The 14,845-nt window shown below is 43.9% G+C and overlaps 1 protein-coding gene and 1 long non-coding RNA gene across 2 annotated transcripts; one reads left to right on the forward strand and one right to left on the reverse strand.

Moving 5' to 3' along the window:
• LOC110408091 lies at nucleotides 4,842–6,796 on the reverse strand. Its single transcript, XR_002444152.1, has 2 exons — nucleotides 5,988–6,796; nucleotides 4,842–5,741 (listed from the first exon to the last, which is right to left on the reverse strand). It is a non-coding gene; the product is annotated as an uncharacterized LOC110408091 (long non-coding RNA).
• On the forward strand, nucleotides 6,938–14,773 carry SERINC3 (serine incorporator 3). Its single transcript, XM_021416503.1, has 10 exons — nucleotides 6,938–7,085; nucleotides 7,505–7,666; nucleotides 8,089–8,282; nucleotides 9,029–9,108; nucleotides 9,784–9,921; nucleotides 10,760–10,929; nucleotides 11,698–11,788; nucleotides 12,179–12,356; nucleotides 12,828–13,055; nucleotides 13,838–14,773. Exons 1-10 carry the CDS (start codon nucleotides 6,948–6,950, stop codon nucleotides 13,974–13,976), a joined length of 1,518 nt encoding a protein of 505 aa, XP_021272178.1. The 5' UTR covers nucleotides 6,938–6,947; the 3' UTR covers nucleotides 13,977–14,773.

Genomic DNA, 14,845 nt, shown 5'->3' on the forward strand with positions numbered 1-14,845 from the left:
AGGCCACTTGTTTTTCAGCAGCTACACCAGGCTGGAAAGCAAGTTTGCAAACTGTTGCATCACTGGCTAACGAAACATTGTGCGGCATTGGGTAAAACGATGAATGGAATAACAGATCCCGTGCTTCATTTGCAGGATGGGGAAAAAAACAAAACAAAACAAACAAACAAACAAAAAAAAACCCAACAAAACCAAGAATGTGCTGGTTCACTAGATAAATTTAAAATGCAAAATCAGAGAAACTTCACAAACTTGATATGGAAAAGTTGGAGGGAGTAGCGTGTGGTCTTGCTGGCCCTGGGAGTGACAGCTTGCTGCATGATGACAGCCTGGCCCAAACACATGCAAATGCAGAGAATTTGGTGTATTTGGGGCTGTAGAGGGAGTTATCACACACTGACTGATAACCACACTGTATGGAGAAACCTCATGCAAAGTCATTCCTACTCTGGAGTAAACCGCTGCACGATCTCTACCCCAAGAATTAATGCGGAGTGGCTTGCGTGCTCTAGATTTCATTATAATTTGCAGCATACCAACTTCGTCATGTAAATGGGTCGTTTTGGCAGGGTTTATATTAGGGTTTATTAAGTGCTTACTGCTGTTTGTTCATCACTTCTTCAAGCTGGGACTCCACCACAGACCAAACCATTGAACACTGACTGCTGGCTATGGCTACTGCCCAGCAGGCGCCACGACCTGGTGCTGGCATCAGCACTGTCAGTGATGGCATCCAAACAAGATCTGTTTGGGAAGCAGTCAGGAGTCATTTCTCATCACTCAGCATTTTCAGTTGGGTTCATTTAGTTCCAAGCTGGGTAATTACTGTCTTTTAACAACGAAGAAAAGACTGTAAGCCAGGCAGAATAATTTCTCCTGTTATGGATGCCAAGATGTGATAGCACGCCTGTGCCATACGGAACGTGTTGTGGTGTCAATTTTATTAACGGTAAATAATGGCTCTCCAGTTAAGCAATATCTTAGCTCCATCTGGTTCCTAAGCATACAAAAACAAACCAAATTTCAGCCCCTGCAGATAACAGAGCAGAGTTCACCACATCCACAGAGAACTCCACATCCACACCGACAGCAGCACGTCCACTTCTGTTTTGCTTTGATGCCTGTTGCATGAAATTAAGGATTAAACCAATCCCAAAGACATCTTTGGACAAACAGCTTTGGAAATATCCATGAGAGCTGCATTGCTCGCTGTCAAGGCACGAGGCTTTGCATGAGTCCCTAAAAACATGGTAACAAATAGAGTTGTATTAACAAACATTTTAAGCAATTCTTTAGAGTCTAACAAAAAAAACCCCAAAAAAACAAAAACAACTTCTCCCATGATCTCTGAAGAACAGTAAATTTGGAACTGAGCTATTACTTATATCAGGGGAACATTCTGACACTGAAATGTCAGCGGAAGCCAAGACTAGCAAGGTGCTTTGCTTTTGCTTTCTATGGCCACTTTGAATGCTGTGGTACCCACTCCGCATGCCTGAATTGGGGCCCTTTAGTGAAGGCTGGGTGTTCCCCCGCGTGCTCTGCAGCAGGAGGTCAGTCTGTGGGATGTCTTGATAAGCTAACGCACACCACTCAGCTCCTGCTGTCTCACACGTTAGGCTGGGGGCTGCTTCTGCCCCGAGAGCACGTGGACTCCATCAATGCTGAGCCTTGACAGCTCCTGCCCAATGCTGCCCGCGGGAAATGGCTTGATTTAGCCTCTCTCAAGCAAAGCTCTATTGAAAGCAATGATGGGACTAGAGATGGGTACTGTATTATTAGATTCCCCTAGGGTATATATTTTTTTAAATCATCTAGGATGGGAAAAACATTTATATGAAGAAGAATGTTGTGACTCACTTTCCAAAGCCATGGAGATTCAGAGCAACCAGAAAATAGTTAACAGCACAGCCACCCCCCTGTAGTATTTCAGAATTTCTAAATACAGAATTCCTTCTAGATTCGGATGCCCATTTCTGTTATCTTAAAAGTATTTCTGGAACTCAAGGCCTGACTCTTGGCCAGCTTTAAACAAACAAACAAGGAGAAATATTTGCGTAGATAACGTGGTGTTTGGTTAATGAGTCCAAGCTGAAGGATTTCATTTTTGTATTTCATTTCCTTAATGCTTGTGAACCAAAGGAAAAAAAAAAAAAAGCTGTGGATGTTAAATCGCAGCCATTCCAGCTATTGGCTTGGAATAACAAGCATTCAACTTAGCAAATATCAAACGTGGGAAGGGATTTATCTGACGCATCTATACGATCATGTGAACTCCTTCCCCAAGGAGAAACAGTCTCTGCTGGAGACTCAAGAGGAAGGAACTTTTTTTCTTCTTAAAAAAATAAAAATAAAAATACAACAACAACATAAGAAGCCACTGTTACATGCTGCTTCCTGGCTCAAGTGCAAAAATGCAACCTCTGAAATGTCAGCTGGTACGCTGGGAGGATTCACATGATGTCAAAGAGTCAAAGATTTATGATAAAATAACATCTCGCCAGTTTCAGAACCTCTTCTTGGAAAGCAGAAGCACCAGTGTGGGGAACAATGGACGACAAACACCAGCTAGAAGACGTGTCTATGGCCAGTATGACCCCACACTGCTCTTTCTTGTGTGAAGAGACTGGGTCAGGCGCTCATCCAACTTTAAGGGCAACGCTCAGGCGGTTAAGTCAGTTCAGACCTAGCTGAGGACAGCCCTGGTTTGGCTGTGTGCTTCCGCGTGCTGCTGGCTCCCAGCCCCACTGTGCAGCTGCTTTCACTGTGAGGCTGTGCCCCAAGTCCTGTCCCAGCAGCAGCCGCTCGTTTGGGCTCTGCATTCTGTCTCTGGGAAGATGAGCAGGCATGGTGCTGGGATTTGCCCATTCCTCACATCCTGACTTGCATGGTCCTGTGGCTCACCTGAAGCTGCACGGCTCATCGCTGACAGAGGCAGGATTAAATCCAGAAATTCTGGACTTTTCCTTCCCATGGTGTTTCACTCGATGCTGTGCCACAGTGATCACTGACCCAACAGGGCTGCCCAGCTGGACCATCTCCCAGCGGAGATGGGGTCACAGAGAGAGGGAAGTCTTGGTTTAATAAAAAATATATATCAGGAAAGGAAAAATCACAAAAATATCTGAAGCAATAAATCTGGCAACGTTGGTTAGCTTGCTTGTGCAGTGCTCAAGTAGGAGATCAACTTGCTTCATGACCATCCACTTTTGAAGTGGCTACTTAAAAGTGGGACCTTTGATGCCCTGCACAGCTTGAGGTGCTCCAGCAAAACCAAGCCCAGCTCAGCCCTGCCGAGGAGCAGGAGGCTGACACCTGGCTCTGCACTAACACTGTCTCACTTGCAGGGATGGGAAATGTGCCCGGCTCCAGCAGCTGCTCTCTGGCTGCAAGGCTCCTCCTGGGACAGCTGCTAGCAGCAGTGTTGGAGCAGGGCTCTGGCTGCCCCAGAGGGCTTGGAAGAGCTGTGATGGCCCTTCTGTGTGAGATCCTGTTCCCCAAAGGGCAACATCCCATGCTGTATGAGGGGATATCATGTTCACCTATTACAAAAAGACACCTTTCACTCCCTCCTCCTTTTTACCAGCCATCTGTTGCTAGTCCTTTTCATGGTTCATTCACAGCTGTCACTGCAGATCTTCTGTACAAAATATTCCCTCCAGCATATATATATTTAATAATTAATATAACCTTTATTTTTGATTGTTACTGTTATTTAAATACTTCTCAATATATTTAAGTTTCACTAATGCTTCCGTAAGTAATGAAATAGCTCAGTAATATCATTGGATAAAGATGAACGTTTCTCCATCTGTTTTACCAAGAACTTAAAGCAGTTTCCAGACCAAAGCACATGATCTGAAGTGAACCAAAGTCAGTGAAAATATTTCTGGTGACATATAAGGACTTGGAACAGATTGAACAGAGGTGTCCTATAAAATAAATTTCTGGCCAAAGAACACTGGAAAGGCAAAAAGATTACAATTCCTCTGCCGTAACAGGAGTGACTCATACAGTCGCATAGTCACTTGGGGTGAAAAAGAAAACAGTTATTCAATCTCTTAGGGATTTAGACACAGAATATATTATGCAAGTTTTAGCAGTGTTACTAATGGCCTTGAAGCACACAGCGTTACTATGACTCTCACTCAGCTCGGCAGATCACAAATAAGATGACTCATGTGTCCATGACATGATAGGAAAATAGTCTAAGAAGAGCAGAGGCAGGTGTTAACATAGTCACAATGCATTCAGTCAAGGGGAGATGAAAACTATAAAATCGTGAGCAGAGGACTGAGAACAGAAGCCTGCATATTTGAAAACTCAAGAGTGTGGACTAGGTTGACATTGCTGGTCTCCCACTGCAGTGGCAACTGCAGCAAGTAACACTTGATGGCCTTTGTGTGTTAGCGATGAATGTGCACCTGCATCTACGGCATATGGTAAGAACATGCCCCATCGAAAGTGGTCTAGGAGCTCCATAAACTTAATGATATTTATAATTGGGAGCACTTCCTACCCTGCTGGAATGTAATGACTTTGTAGAAACTATTAACTCTATCCATGTAAAGACTAACTTAACCCATGAGTGGTTTCAGCCGTAGCAGCGCTGCACCGTTATCTAATCACTAACTTCCTCAGAGATAGGGGACTTCGATGGCTACTTTGAAACTGCAGTTTAAGGTCTGTATTGTGGAATATAGTGGAATATAGCTCAACCCAATGCCTGAATTCAAGAGCTGCAAAAACAGTTCTCCCTGAAGAAAATTCTGGAACCCTTTGTGCTCTGGAGATCAATCAAAGCACAGTTAAAAACACCATTTAAAGCTAAACACTTCACAGAAGTCCAGTAATGAGGAAGGTTTTATTAGAAAGCTGACACCAATATCTCAAAATTCTGAATTTAAACAGGCCAGCGTGCAGGAAGACATTTAAACCTCTGTACAGGTCAAAGCAGCACTACTGCAGAAACACAGATGACATACATATCTTTTAAAATCTTACTGATGATTTGACCCAGACATTCTAATTTCATTTCCCTTAGTTAAACACGTGCCTGAAAGATTCTGGACAATCAAAGGATCATTTCATTATAACCTGGATCTGTTGCCTGCCAAAACACATCTCATGCAGAGCAGGAACCCTTGAATACTCCAAGGAGCACCAGAGAAAGTTCGGCATTTTTGTTATCATGAAAGGGAGACCCTTGAGATTAACAAGAATAGCACTAACACACAAGCTTGAGTGACATTCTCTTATTAGCTCAGTTGCACAAGAACTGCAGAGAGCTACTTTCCAATGACTCTATCTGACACATTACTTTTAAATACTACCCAATCTTGAGGTAAAAAATTCTAGGTACTTCAAACAACAAACATTGGTGTTAATGGGATGTAACATATGTAAGGAATACATCATTTATTCTGCTGTCAGAACTGATTAATATAGCAGAGCAGGGTATTTTTGTAAAACGAGGATAACCTCCTGCCACATCCTGTCTCGTTCCCATAGCTGACAGCAGCCAGGCTGACTTCATCCTTATCTCCTGTTAAAAGTGCGTGCTTTGAGATGATGTTACACAGAATCAGAGGGGTTTTATGTTGGGAGGCAAAATGAGCGCTTGGAAATCATTATACCGGCAGCAGAAGGAAAAAGCCTTAAATCTGTATTCTTTGTCTTTTCTTCGCATAAACCAGTAGAAGATCTCACGGCAATTAACAAAACTGCTGGACAGATATTTCCTGCGAAGAAAACAGTATAAGCCTCAGGACTTAGCCAAGCTTCATCGCTGTGTTAGTAATATGCTGATGAAGTGATCTATCCAAGATTACTGGGGAGGGAATGCAGAATGTTGGACTCTGCCTTTATTATGCATACATTCATGTGCATAAACAGTGAAATATCGGAGATGTTATAAAAGCATTCTTACACATCCATCTGGCGCACCCACGAGTGGAAGAAATGTTAATAATAAGGCACAGGCTTACACATGATCTGAAGGGAGCAGTTTCAACAATTTATGGTGTGATCTCTTTCTGAAAGAAGCCTGCACGTCTTCATGAATGAGGCTGATTAGAAGAGGGATGATACTGTTAACATAATATTCATACGCTCTAAGTGTTAAAGCCGCTGTGGAAAATAAGTGTCAGTTTTCCTGGCTGCTTTCTGTCTTGGCAATTTCAGGCAGTAATAAAGCTGTCATCCTAGCTGCTTGTCACCGTGATGGAAGCAGGTTTTTCTGAGCAGGACTGTGCGCTGGAAAGAAAGGTGTGACGCAGCAGGAAGTGATGAGCAACAGCTGGAATTACATATATCCTCCAGCTCCAGCCGCTCAGTCGCAACCCTGACCTCTGGCATTTTGCAACACCGATGCTAATTAAGCAGTTCCCGAGCGCTTTCCTAAGCTTGAGTGTAAACTTGTGTCACCTTCCTGCGGTGATGTCCTCACAGCCACCTCTCTTGCCACGTGGTTTGCCCCCACACCCGGCTGTTTCTGCCCGAGCCTCGGGGAACAGCGGCCATAACGCGCCCTCACGGCGGCGTGCTGCCAGCGCGTGGCCGCACACACACCACACACGCTCACCCCAGCGCGGGGAAGGGCGGCCCAGCGGCAGGCCTACCGCCATGACGGCTGCTATGGCAACCACGGCGAGCCAGAGCGCCCCCTGGAGCCTCAGGGAGAGAGAGGTACCGAATGGCTAAGAGATATGCCAATCACCGTCCTCATGGCGATTAGCCTATCCCATTGGTTATTCTGCTAATAGAACTACCCGCTCCCTGGACTTTTCGACCAATCAGCGCCCTTCTCCTTATAACCTCTCAAGAACGAGCAGTTCAAATACACCGACACTCCCTCCCCTCGCCCTTGGCTGGCCTTTCCGATCCTTCCGCCCCCGCGCGGCTCTATCCCGCCTTCGTATTGGCGGGCGGCATGGCGGGCGTAGCCAATGAGCGGCGGCGAAGACGCAGAGGGCGGTCACCTGACGCCCCGGGCAGAGGGCGGAAGCAGGAAGTGGCCAGTGGGGCCCGGTGGTCGCGGCGGCGCCATGGGGGCGGTGCTGGGAGTCTGCTCCTTGGCCAGCTGGGTGAGTCGCGGCGGGGCTGCTCCCCTCCGGTCCCTTCCGATCAGTTTTCCTCCCCTCAACTGCCCGGAATGGCGGCGGGGGCCTTGAGGTGAAGACGGTTTGCGGGGCGGGTCTGGTGGGCGGAGGTCTCGCTTTGTCAGGGACCGCCGCCCGGTTTTTGCGCCCTGGGGTGGAACGGGCGCCAGAGGGTAGCGAACCCGCAGGGCTGCGGGGCAGAGGGAGCCCGGAGCCGGGGTCGTGTCGTGTGGGGAGGTGCCAAACACGGGGTCGCTCAGAACCGCGGACTGAGCGTGACCCCACCACGAGTGGAGCTGTCTCTGAGCAGCCCAAAGTCTGCAGCTGGGCCGTGCCCGTCCCGGTGTCGTTGCTCAGCAGACGCCAGCCCCCAGGCAGCGCTCTCGTTGTTTGTGTTTTTTCAGATTCCCTGCCTGTGCGGCGGTGCCTCCTGCCTGCTGTGCCGATGCTGTCCCAACAGCAAGAACTCCACCGTGACGCGCCTCATCTATGCCCTCCTCCTCCTCCTTAGCACGGCTGTTGCCTGCATTATGCTGGCACCGGGGATGGAAGAGCAGCTGAAAAAGGTACGGAGGAGAAAATCTTCTGTTTACTGTTCGCAAATGCATAGCTTGTGCCAGCAGCTGTTGATTGTTTTTACTTGGAATGGGGGAGGCACAACAGCCAAATGTGCTTCCTGAGGTGGGAGAGTCCCCTGGTTTTTGAAACTGAAACTCAGCCAGGCCTGACGCTTCCCAGTTATTACCACTAACATCTGCAACTTTCTATCTTAATCTTCCTCAGTGCTGTGAATGCTTGTGGTAATGACCTGGAGGGAAAAAAAAATGGCCATAAGGTCTGTGCAGGCTGGCTGAGTGAAAGGTCTTTTGTTAACAGATTTCCCAGAAGAGAGCTGACTGAGAACTGTAGCTGTTAGAGGGCATAAATAATGTAATTGCAAATACAGAAGTGAGTTCACAGCTAAATTTGTCTTTACTCACTTACTCAGGTACCTGGATTTTGTGATGATGGGCTTCATACTCGGATACCACATCTGAATGGCTTTGTCAGCTGTGATGTGTTTGTTGGATACAGAGCCGTCTACCGAATCAGCTTTGCCATGGCAGTGTTTTTCTTTGCCTTCTCTCTGCTCATGATAGCAGTGAAAACAAGTAATGATCCAAGAGCTGCAGTGCACAATGGGTATGTTTGTAAGCTGGCCAGCTGGTCTTCTAACTTCTTTTTTCTGTTTCTCTTCTCAGGTTTGCTATCGTGTTCAGCAAAGAAATTACTTGAGTATATGTTGATGGTCTGAAGTTTCTTTTGAACTGAATTAAGAGTAATACTTAAGTCTTCTAAAAGGCTTCCTGTTTGTGTAACATAATCAATGTAATGGGAAGCTAAACATCACTGCTAACACAAAAAGGAGGTGCTCTGATCACCTCTGTGTTTCAGCAGAGATGCTAGATACCATTTATTTTATATCCCCTTCCTTGTGCTGTTTGTGACATCCGTTGGGTTGTTCTCTAGGCCAGTCTGACTCAGTCAGAAGAGTCTGTGTGCTGTGTAAAGCCTTAACACCTTTCTTTAGACAGCTGAACACAACAGTTAGATCTCACTTTTCCCTTCTTCAGACTGAACAGTGAAGAATTAGCCTTCCTCCCTGTGATGATGTGCTACTGACTCATGTCTGTTTGTTGAAGCAGGAGCTCCTATTCCAGCACCCTTTAGTCTGTGGGCCCCCAGCCCATTCTGTTGCCCTAGGTGCAACACTGCATTTACCCGTTCTTCCCCAATTTAGTGAGCTTCTTTACTTTTAATTTCACCAAACAAAACTTTTTGCTTTATTTCTTAGGCATTCATCTGTGCATGGTAGGTTGCTTGCAGATCTTGTAAAACTTGAATGTTGTATGCAGACTAATACCCATGGTTTCAACTTTCTTCTAAAGGTTCTGGTTCTTCAAAATAGCTGCCATTGTGGGCATCATGGTTGGAGCCTTTTACATTCCCGAAGGGCCTTTCACAAGAGGTATGGTTAATTCAGAATTATAAAATTCTGTTTAGTAAACCCAAATGTTATCACAGACTTACTGGGCTATAGTTGTGATAGTGGAAGTTACCTTGTAGACAACACAGATTCTGTCCTACTTCTTAAGAATGTTATGGTGACTAACTGAATTAATGGCAGTAAGCAATTTCCTTCAAGTACATAGGTGCTGTGTATTACTAATTTGAGACTCTGTTATGTCAGGTACTGGGAAGAGAATTCTGGCACTGTTTTCATTAGAGGTATCTCAGAATGCTGACTGTGATGAATGCAAATAATGCCCTAGAGTCTCTGAAAAATCTCTGCAAGATATTTTGACTGTCTGGCTGCTTTTCAGGAACCTCAAGAGGGTTGTTGAGCCTCAGATAAACGTGGCGTTACAGTGTACACAAAGATGTCTTGTGTTAGATCTTGAATTCATTGTGAAAACACCTTGAGCTAAACATTTCTAAGCTCATCGTGCCTACTGTAGTCATGCTTAGAATAGCAGTCTCCTTGCATGCTTCTGCAGGACAGAGGCCAAAGTGACTAACAGTTCTATATATAGTTCTGGGTTGTTTTGTTAATTGTCTGCAGTAGAAGTAGCTTTTATCCTTTTTCCTGGATTAATGTGTAAATGATGAAAATTAAGCTTGTTTTTGTTAATTCCTTTTCTAGCCTGGTTTGCTATTGGTGTTTGTGGAGCCTTCTGCTTCATTGTTATCCAGTTGGTGTTTCTTGTGGACTTTGCTCACTCCTGGAATGAGAGCTGGGTTGGGAGAATGGAGGAGGGAAATTCTAAATGTTGGTATGCAGGTAGGAATTCCGAACTGGCGGGGATTTGTTTTGGCTGGCTGGGAGTCTGCAGAATATCATGTACTAGTTTGCAAACATATCCTACTGTTATACTATACAGTCTTCATGAGTCACTACCATACGCATTTGGAATTAATAACTGGAGTTGCCTTTTTCTCATTAAATAAAATGCAGATTATTTTAGACTTGTGACTAGCAGGTCTGACAGTCATAATAAACAATGCTTAACTTGTCCAATCTGCAGTGTGAGTGCAGAGCTAGTGGCCTGGTTCTCTTCAGTTCTGAGTTGGTTTTGTCACCTCCTCGACTGACACCCTCAGAAAGTCGATTATGTCAGTGACAGTGGCTGCCCTACAACAGTGTGCCATGGCACGTGTCCATAGCTTCTCTACTGAAATCAGAGTGCTAATAGTTGTGGTTCATAGCTGTAAATGCTGCAACGGCATTTTCTAGCTTCATATAAAGAATGTATCAGAACGAAAATGTAAATGGTGGCCTTCAGCCCATTAGAAGTGTGCAGAAAGTGCTCTCCTTTTTGCTGCTCTGGCTTGACAGCACAGTAAAAGCAGCTGAACTGCAGCCAGAAGGCAGGTCTTGTTCCCCTGATGGAAGCGTTGGTTTTCCTCTGAGCCGCGCTGCCTGGTGAACCAAAGGAGACATCTGGCCATGTTGTTCACATCTAATAAAAATGCTTTCTGCTAGTCTAGCTTTCTTAACCAGACTAAGAAGTAAGGAAGGGGAATGGTCCCTTTATACTGATAGCTGACCTTTAAATCACCTTATATGTACTGTTAAATTTTTATGTCCTTATTCTAATAGTTATTTTTCCCCTCTGCAGCTCTGCTGTCCTGTACAAGCTTGTTCTATGGCTTGTCAGTGGTTTTTGTTGTGCTTTTTTATGTATTCTACACAACACCCGAGGACTGCACTGAAAACAAATTCTTCATAAGCTTTAATATGATCCTGTGTTTTGCTGTATCTGTTGTTTCCATCATTCCAAAAGTTCAGGTACTGTTTTTCTTTGCTGTTTTATTCTGACATACAAAGCAGGAAACTAAGAAGAGTGTCATACCAATGCAGCCAGACAGAAAAATTGTAATACTTCGGTATCATAACTATGCTAGCTGGGGATATTTAAGGAATAAATAATAATAACTAAAAAAAAAAAAAAAAAAACTGGGGATATTTAAGGAATAAATAATAATAACTAAAAAAAAAAAATTGCTTTGAGACCAGTGATGTAGTGATGCATTTCCTGAAGATAGGCTTTTTTTTTTTTTTTGCTGACATTGTTTTGAAGTTAAGTTTCCATGGGCGTCACTGCTGGCATGGCTTTGGTGGTGAAGGTTCTGGCAGAACAAAGAAGCCCTTAAGGGAAAAAGTAATATAGAATGGGAATTCATTACTGTAATGCTCTGGCTTCATAATCATGGGTAAGAGTGTTTAATATCCATAGGAAGCTTACATGTTACTTGATTCTGAATGGTATTGCTCCGAATTACATACTAGATTGATATCTACAAAACTGTTAAGCAAATTGGGATCAACTCAGGAAGAATCTGTAACTGAATCTTGAGTGCAGAAGAACTGGGTTGGGTTTCCTTAGTCCTTCTGTGTTTGAGTTGCTTGTTGTGTAAATTATATTCCTCTAAATTTTATTACTCCTGTTTTTAAACAGTATGAAGCCCAATGCATTTCTAAAAACTGAAATTCAATTGGCATTAATTTAACTGTAGGGAGGTGCTGCCCTTTTCACGTTGGCTTGTCTTTCAACAGGAATATCAGCCTCGATCTGGCCTCCTCCAGTCCTCTATTATTACTCTGTACACCATGTATCTCACCTGGTCAGCCATGTCCAATGAGCCTGGTAAGCAACAGATTTGTTCTGGGTAACATATATTGGTGTGAAATTGTTGGTGTGACTCAGTACAGATCACTGCATGAGGACTGCTGATCTTCTGTCTAGATGAAATCTAGTGAAAAAGTAAAGCTAACTTGACTGAAACTGTCAGTTTGTCTCTTTCTAGAACTAAACTGGGGTATTTGTGAGGAGAAAGGAAATAGTGTCAGGATATTCTGATTTATTTAAATAATAAAACATTGCCTAACTCACAAGAAGGGAAAACATTGCATGCTGCTATTACCTGTAGGGAATCGGAGATCAGCAGTTAAAGGGAATGATAAATTATAAACCTCTGTCTTAACTGAAGCTGTTGGAAGCCCATCCAGCCTTAATCTGTTTCAAAATTCCTTTCAGAACGAAACTGTAACCCAAGTTTGCTGAACATCATTACCCAGATAGCTGCACCCACAATTGCTCCAGCAAATACCACTGTCCTACCTGCTACTCCAGCTCCGCCCAAGTCCCTGCAGTGGTGGGATGCCCAGAGTATTGTTGGATTGGTTATATTTGTCTTTTGCCTCCTGTATTCCAGGTAGGAATATTATCAAGTAGTAAACAACTGGGTTTTGTCTGCCTTTTTCATTTGTGTCTGGCTCCAGTAAAAATAAATGCACCTGCATTTGTTCACATCCAGCTGTGGTCTCAGGCCCAAGCCAAATACAACCAATAAAAACTGCATTCTGTTTTGTGGATGACCGTAAGCTTTATTAGCCCAACTCCAGTAACAACAAAACGTAGTACGAGGCCTGGACTAGAACTGCTGGGTTTTTTGTGTTAACAAAAGCTCAGATGCAAACAGATGTAAGAAGCTTCCTTGTGATTTTGGACTGGATGATCTTGTAGGTCTTTTCCAACCTAGCTAATTCTATGGTTTTCAGATGGACTTTAAAAATGTTATTTGCTAGTCCTGGCTTTCATTGTGATCCACTTCTTGTTTTATTAGCAAACATAGCTACTCGTTAAGGGAGTTCTTAACCATGTTTTTCTTTGGGTTACACCGCAGCATTCGCTCTTCAAGTAACAGCCAAGTGAACAAGCTGACGCTGTCTGCGAGTGACAGTGCCATTCTGGAGGAGACTGGGGGAGCAGGCAGCGGGGCAGCAGAGGAAGGAGAAGTGCGCCGTGTCATGGATAATGAGAAAGATGGTGTTCAGTACAACTATGCCTTCTTTCACTTCATGCTCTGTCTTGCCTCTCTTTACATCATGATGACACTCACAAACTGGTACAGGTAAGAGCAGGACTGAAATTGACAGGTTGCATGCCCTAGCCAGCATTTCTAGGGGGATGGGAAGCTCCTGCTCAGGCTGCCCCTGACAGGATGTTGAAGATGCTGTCCCTAAGCCAGTTCTATTAGAGCTGTGGCTTGTCATTTTTTGAGTTGCTGAATTAAGGGTGTTTTAAAAAAAAAAAAACCTGCACAAAAAGACAAAATCAGTACAGTCCTGGTGGAGCACCTCTTCTGCAGGGGTGTTAAGTGTGCTTACCAAACTCTGCAATGCAAGCAGTGGGAAGGATATGTATAAGATAAGTGGTCTCCTGGGAAGTTTGTCAGAGGCCAGCCTTAAGCCAAACCTACTGGCTCTGTCAGCCTGGGAAAGCCGTGCAGGGGCATGTTGTGTAAAGAGATGTTTCCCTAAATCTGCTGGGAGTGCTTGGACATATCCTCAGCTTCTGCAGCTTACAATAGCTTTTCCCACAACTGCAACATTGTGTAAATTAACAAATATGCTTGTGGAGCGGCAGCTAGCAGGAATCTATTGCACAGCTCTCTAGAAGACTTCTTTTAAGAGCAGCACATCAGTGTATGCAAGCAGGTCTAGTTTGAAAATGGAATAGAGAGCAAAAGGCCCAAGGAGCCATGGTAAACTGCTGGTTGTCCCACCAGGCTCCCACAGAGGCCCTGGTATTGGAGTGTCCAGGAATTCTCTCACATCAGTTTGAAATTCAGAGGTAGAAGGAATAGCGGAAAGCATCTTCTATTATCTGATAACTTCTTTCTTTCCTTTTTAGCCCTGATGCAGATTTTAAAACAATGACAAGTAAGTGGCCAGCCGTGTGGGTGAAGATAACCTCCAGCTGGGTTTGTCTCCTTCTCTACTTTTGGACCCTAGTGGCTCCCCTTGTCCTTACTAACAGGGACTTCAGTTAAACAGCTGCATCTGTCTGAGCTTACAGAAGTGGGGAATTCTTTGCTTAAAGCCAAAATGTTTATGTATTGCTTTAGTTATTAAGGCAAATACTGTCTTTTCTTACGTCAATATTAACATGCAGGTAGATGCACAGTTAAGTATTGCACAATGCTTGCTGCAGGATCAAAATTCTCAGTCACTTTTCTATTTTAACCTTAAGTGATGGTTTTCTTATTACTGCATTTATGAAACTCACTACTGCTGTTGCTGTTAAAGCACAAAAGAAAATTTATGTCCAGTAGCCCCAACCTTAGTATTAAACAAGATCTATCTAAGTGTGAAGTAATATATTTTAAAGAACAAATTATGTTGAGCATAATGCACTGCTGCTAACGCTTCACTTCCTTGAAGTGTAAGCCACACTGTTAAATTTCTACATTCCACTACAAAAGTTTATTTAAAGCAGTTTATTTACATGACACTTACCTGCCTATGTTGTGGCAAAACCCCTTGCTCCCCACCAAAACAACAGACTTTGAGGTTGAAAAGCTGTTAATTCTAATTCCTTTTAAGCACAAGCTTGCCCTTTCTAAGAGGCAATTTCTCTGATAACCTCTTTCGTAGTATCTTTGCCAAATATTAAGCAGTAAGTGTATAACTAGCTTAAACAACTTCATGATTACGGTGGAAAAACAGAGCTTCTAATTAATTTTCACTTGTCTAATATGCTTATAAAAGTGTATATGAAATGATGATTATTGGCACTATGGTATTTGCACTGTAAACTCATTTGAATAAAATGGACTAACTACTGGAACTCTCCCAGCTCTGTTGAGAAGTGTTAAGGATTGAGGCAGTTACTCTCTAGGGCAAAGAATTACATATAATG

This window comes from Numida meleagris, chromosome 19 (assembly GCF_002078875.1).
Source record: "Numida meleagris isolate 19003 breed g44 Domestic line chromosome 19, NumMel1.0, whole genome shotgun sequence".
NCBI lineage: Eukaryota > Metazoa > Chordata > Aves > Galliformes > Numididae > Numida > Numida meleagris.

Coding starts and splice junctions, on each gene's coding strand:
- SERINC3 (XM_021416503.1), top strand. CDS start 6,948: ATGAGCGGCGGCGAAGACGCAGAGGGCGGTCACCTGACGCCCCGGGCA. Junction 7,086..7,504: donor TCTGCTCCTTGGCCAGCTGG/GTGAGTCGCGGC, acceptor GTGTTTTTTCAG/ATTCCCTGCCTGTGCGGCGG. Junction 10,930..11,697: donor CCATCATTCCAAAAGTTCAG/GTACTGTTTTTC, acceptor GTCTTTCAACAG/GAATATCAGCCTCGATCTGG.